The sequence below is a fragment of the Melampsora larici-populina genome, assembly GCF_000204055.1.
Source record: "Melampsora larici-populina 98AG31 unplaced genomic scaffold MELLAscaffold_87, whole genome shotgun sequence".
Taxonomy (NCBI): Eukaryota; Fungi; Basidiomycota; class Pucciniomycetes; order Pucciniales; family Melampsoraceae; genus Melampsora; species Melampsora laricis-populina.
The window spans coordinates 1-6074 of NW_006768851.1; the positions used below are offsets into that span (position 1 = coordinate 1).

General features: G+C 44.0%; 1 protein-coding gene across 1 annotated transcript; it reads right to left on the reverse strand.

The window, feature by feature from the left end:
* Positions 1–95: 95 nt before the first annotated feature.
* Positions 96–2097, reverse strand: MELLADRAFT_113522 (uncharacterized protein; the record flags this gene model as incomplete). Its single annotated transcript, XM_007418267.1, has 5 exons — positions 96–538; positions 614–902; positions 982–1466; positions 1490–1569; positions 1643–2097. The coding sequence occupies 5 exons, from the start codon at positions 2095–2097 to the stop codon at positions 96–98; spliced, it is 1752 nt and encodes a 583-aa protein (XP_007418329.1).
* Between the last annotated feature and the right edge of the window lie 3977 nt (positions 2098–6074).

Consider the following 6074-nt stretch of genomic DNA (forward strand, 5'->3'; position numbering starts at 1 on the left):
ACGATTAGAAGGCATGAGGCGTGAAAGTAAAGGTTAGTGAGAAAGAACATGAGATCGGAAATGTAATGAGATGAGAAAGGTATGGCATTCTGTATCTATAATATTGGCGGTGATCTATCATCCAGGTTCTGAGCAGCTTCATCTAACTTGGGAATGGTACCAATTATTGGCGTTGAACAATCATCCAGATTGTGAGCAGCTTCATCTAAGTTGGGAATGGTTCCGATGGGTCGGTCATTGTCAGACTTATCCTGCGCTTCACCAAGTTTCTTTTCAGAGTCACGACTTGACTCGGGCTCGGCCCGGTTGATGGTATAATACTTCATCTTGATGTCTTGTATCCAGATATCCACCTCATCATTAGAAAGGGCGCTGGGGCCCTTCCAAAGCATCATATCGGTAATGCTGCTCTCCGGAGTGCGGTTGAATGTTAGTTTCACGCCGCCACGAAACTCCTTGGTCTCAAATACTTTCTTCAGGTCCGCAACCTTGGGGTGGGCGTCTCCCTTGCCCTGATAGCCCCCGCGCAAATGTGGTCCTTTTTGTAAAGGCATCATTAGCATGAGACCGACCAGAGGCAGAGGTAGAATGACGAGTAAAACCATCTACATACCCATCAACTCGTTCAAAGCTTTCGCGAGTTCAGCCCTACGATTGGCTTGGCGAGCAGCGGCTTCCGACATTGGCTTAGGCTCTTTTCGTGTTGTTCGGAGATGTTGTGGCGCCTTGGTTGATTCAAAGGTGAATCGTTCAAGAAGGTGAGTTTTTTGTTCTGACCGGGCCCACCTTTCACATGTGGTGAACTCGTCCTGAAATAGCGCATTGGAGCCAGTGGATGCCGGGTTCCAACGGGCCACAAGGAGGTGGTATTGTAGATTGAAGTGACTGTTCAAGAGATGAAACTGGTTGACCAAACAAGTTGAATGTAAGTTAAAGTGGGGTTAATTCGAGCTATCGATCGTAGTTAATCTCATCACTTACCTGGCGAACTGCTTTGCTGATTTCTTGATTTAGAAGTTGCTCGGAGGTGTGGTTCTTGCTTTTGCCACTATGCCTCCAGAGTCGGCCGTCATGTAAGTCATGTGATACCTTAGTTAGATTGACCAAGCGCTCAAAGATAGGAATGTATTTTTCGCATTCCTCCTGCGTCAGTGGTTCAAGGCCAGCGGTTGTTGTTTTGGCGGAGGGAGGAATTCCTAGAGGTGTTGGTTCAAGGCCAGCGGTTGTTGTTTTGGTGGAGGCAGGAATCCCTAGAGGTGTTGAGGTGAGTGCATACGCTTTGCTGGTCCCGATACATAGGCGCTCGAATAAGCGAGGGGTGAAAACTTTGTGTTCGTCCTTGTCGTAGTTGGACCAAGTGTTGCCAACTATGGTATTACGTTCCGGAAAGCCCTGAGATACGCCCTTGGGTGGCACTGTGCGATCAACGTAAGCGACCTGTTTCATTGATATGTTTAAGATTTTTACTATAACAAAACAAATAACGTACTTGGTGTTTTGGTAGCAACGTTGCTATACGTTTGATAATTTGTGTACATGTTGGGTTCGCGCGAGAGTGGTCCTTTGAGTCTATGGAGGCAAGGCTCAAGGTTAGTATTATTCGACTTCTTGGACTCGTAAAGACATGACCAGTTGTACTCACAATGCGTCATCGAGGACTTTTCTACTGCACTTCAAGACAATGCAGAGCATTGTCTTGTCTAGCTCATAGGACACTTGGAGTGCCTGTGCCTCGTAGAGGCCAATGGCTGATATGCGGTTGTTCTTTGGTAAGTCAAGTTGAGCTAGATTTCGCTCCGCACGCGGCATACCCCATTCGTTTCCCAGTTGGCAATAGTTACTCATGTTTGGAGAGGTGCTAGAAGTCGTAGGGTGTTTGTCGTCTTCGGTGTGGGTGGTTTCAAGTGGGTGTTCGTCGTCTGTGCGTCTGCGCTTCTTGGTCCTTGGGGGATCAGTGGCTTGGCTGAAAGTGTCGATGTTGTGGTTCGTTTTGCGTCGTGGTCCAGCCGTATTGGTGGGAGGAGCATAGCCTGCTGATGAATCGGTTTCAGGTGACGCTGACTTTTTTCGTCTGGTGGTGCGACGGCTGGCTGGCATGTCAGGTGAAGGTACAGTTTTGTCGAGTGGGGTGGAGGTAGGTGATCGATAGTCGAGATAGGTGATGACGATAGTTAGATGAGGTTGGTTTTGATTGTAAGTTGGGTGGTGGAGGTGAATTTAGGTGCGTACGCTAGGGTGGGTTGTGGTTTTGTTAAGGGTAGCCTTTTTTGGGTTTGGTGGTGAGATTCCAAGGTGAGCTAGTGACTTATTGAGACAGGTGGTGATATTGTATCTGTCGTGGTGAGTTTGTTAGTTCAGTGGTGAGTTTGCAAATTGGGTGGTGATTTTTTCAATTAGGTGGTGAGATTGAATGCGTCGTGGCGATTTTTCTGCTTAGGTGGGGATATTTTAGCTGTGGTGGTGACTTTGTTGATGAGGTGGTGAAGTCTTTTGTAAGGGTGGTGATAGTAGGTGCAAGTGCCAAGGGTCCCCCCTTAGGAGTTGTGGACTTAGAGCGATTTCTAGGTCACCATAGTTCCAACTAAAATTCTAAGACTTTCTACAGGGAGAGTTTCGGACTACATAGGATGTTACAGGTCTTTGTATCATCCTATACACTCGGTGCAATCCAGTGCACACAGGTGGTATGTACTATTCTTGGTTTTCAAATTAGAAGCCTTCTTTCGAGTGACTCGTGGTGAGGTGACTTTTGTTGAAGTTGAAGGTGTACACCTGGCTTTCTTGCTTGGCTGGAATATTTTGACACTCAAAGGCAGATCACCATCACCATCACTATCACTATCACTATCACCATAATTCGCTTCTTCATCTCCATCATCTAATAACATCTCCTCATAAGTCAAATGTTGAGATGCCTTTCTTTTAGCTTGTCGTTGAGGTTGTACCGGCTTACTGGTGGAAGGTCGAAGCCAAGGATTATTTTTTACATATTTGTCAGCCAGAAAAATTAGCTCAAGGCTAGGTTCTCCTTTAGTGTCGTCAAGATATCTGGCAAAAACTTCATTGTTATGTAAGACCACAGGTGCTTTCCGGCCACGGCCGGTTTTGGCCAGGTTGAAATACTCAGAGTTGTAAACTTTGGGTGCCTGAGGGTAAAGAGGAGAGTCAACAGAGTGGTCCCACAGGTTGAAGATGCCTTCCTTAGTGTCGTCCAAGAGTGTCAACGATGACCTATCCACAGTGAAAGTTCCCCGAAGTAGACCATGAGCGAAAGAGCCGGTCTCGTATATCACCATCCATCCTACAGAGCATACTCGGCCAGTGTGAGTAGTGAAAGGTGGAGGTTTAGGTGCTGCTGGGTGACCATTAAACATGCGGTTGCTGCTAGCTTGTTTCTTGGCAGCAGCTTGCTTTGACTTGTCGCTTTGAAGTTGGTGGACATGAGTACCAGTGGAAGTCGAGGTACGGGCTGCAACAGCTGCTTTGGCATTGATGACCTTGAGATTGGCAGGGCGGGGTTGAGAAGCTTGGGTGGGTGCCTGCTGGGGGGGAGAAGGAACCTTTTTGTTTTGGTCCGCATTGATGTTTTCAAGGCAGGGTCCACATATTTTGTGTTCGCCTTGACGGAGAGTACTTTGACATAAGGGACAAGTAGGTCGGTTCATGATAGTGAAATATGAGTATCCGAGAGAAACCAAAGTCAAAGAAGAAGCTGATTGAAGCTGAATGAAGAAGATTGAGGTTGATCGAAGAAGATTGAAGTTGATCGGAGAAGATTGAAGTCGATCAAAGAAGATTGAAACCGATTCAAGAAGATTGAAGAATATTGAAGAGGATTCAAGAAGATTGAAGAAGATTGAAGAAGATTGAAGAAGATTGAAACCGATTCAAGAAGATTGAAGAAGATTGAAGAAGAGTGAAACCGATTCAAGAAGATTGAAGAAGATTGAAGTCGATCGAAGAGAATTGAAGAATACTAGGGAACAATGAAGCCGATACAAGAATATTGAAGAAGGGTGAAGCCGATCCAAGAATATCAAAGAAGATTGAAGACAATCAAAGAAGGATGAAGAAGAGTAAAGATGGTCAAATAAGGATGAAGAAGAGTGAAGAAGAGTGAAGACGATCAAATAAGGATGAAGAAGAGTGGAGACAATCAAAGAGGTCCAGTGTAGTGTAGGTTTGGTTGAACAAGTGGATGGGTGGAGACTATGACAAAAGTTGGAGGAATGACTAAGATGATCGGTGATGGTGTATGGGTTGCGTGATTGGTTGAGAGGTAGAGAGGTAGAGAGGTACACTTTTCATCATCTAATGTGAAGTTTTCATTTTTGGGGTCTTTGTTTATGGTTTGTTAATTGTCATTTTTTGATTATCGACATTTGTTTTTTGATTTTTGACTTTTGATTTTTTGATTTTTTGAATTTTGAATTTTGATGTCCTCTTTTGTGGTTTCCTGGTACTTTTTGTGTCAATGCGACAATGGGGTGACAAATGTTGAGTTTCAAGTTGTAAATCTACTGAAATTTGGGCCGTAACCTGGTCTGAAAGGGGTTTCTGCCATGACTTTTACTCCGGTACAGGGGTTTTATCCCTGTATTTGAGTATTTTCTCGAGTTTCGTCTTTGATTTTTGAATTTCGCACCCGGGAATTGTGTTTTTCGTTTTTTGATTTTTGCATTGTCACCTTGACACCTCTCGCATTCCGTACATAATGTACCTTGTTCTACATGGAGTACGGCTCAAAACCTTTAGACCTCATTGATTGTGAAGTGCTTTCATCTGTACAACCACTCGCACACTACCTTGGTTGAAAAATCAACAAGTCCACATGTAGCCCCTTTGGTGCTTGAGTGTTGCCTCTTACTGAAGTACGGTCATACCTACCCCAAAATACAAGTTTTGCTCATGAGTTCTGACACACCACTCTTTTGGGATTTCTAAAACTTGCAAAAGATTCGTCAATGCTCTTTTGACCTTGTATATAACTTCACTCACACACTCAAGTCATCATGTGGCCTCTTGGCTACTTGAGTGTTGATTTGTACTGAAGTACAGTCATCCGTACCCCAAAATAATAGTTTTGCACATTACTTTTGACACACTCATCTTTTGCAAGTTCTGAAACTGGCATAAGATTCGTGGATGCTGCTTTGACCTTGGATATTACTTCACTCACCAACTCAATTCATCAGGTAGCCTCTTGGGTACTTCTACCAAAGTACAATCATCCGTACCCTGAAATAAGAGTTTTGCTCATAACTTTTGACACACTCCTCTTTTGCAAGTTCTGAAACTTGCAAAAGATTCTTGGATGCTCATTTGACCTTGGACATAACATTACCCACCAACTCAAGTCATCATGTAGCCTCTTGGGTACTTGAGTGTTGGTTTCTACCAAAGTACAGTCATCCGTACCCTGAAATAAGAGTTTTGCTCATAACTTTTGACACACTTCTCTTTTGCAAGTTCTGAAACTTGCAAAAGATTCGTGGATGCTCATTTGACCTTGGACATAACATTACCCACCAACTCAAGTCAACATGTAGTCTCTTGGGTACTTGAGTGTTAGTTTCTACCAAAGTACAGTCATCCGTACCCTGAAATAAGAGTTTTGCTCGTAACTTTTAACACACTCCACTTTTGCAAGTTCGGAAACTTGCAAAAGAATAGTGGATGCTCATTTGACCTCTCTAATTACATCACTCACCCACTCAAGTCATCATTGAGGCCCATTGACAGAGGTGAAAATCTATAACTCGAGTCTTTGCAAATGATTTCATTGTAGGGTGGCACACAAGTGTGATCTTCTGAACCAAGTTTTACAAAGTTGTTGTTGTTCAGTGGCCAGGATTGAGACCATGGTGGTTGATATGGCAGGTCCATCCAGCCAGGGGTGTTGTCAAAAAGGGCTGGTAAACCGCACTCATTGTAGGGAATTTGTGGGGAGTGTGATCATACTCAATCTCACATTTCTCACTTGCCCATTGGATGGAAAAACTCAAGTATAATCATAGAGTTAAGACATTAAACACATTACACATAGATCACAACATTATTAGAGGGGTACACAT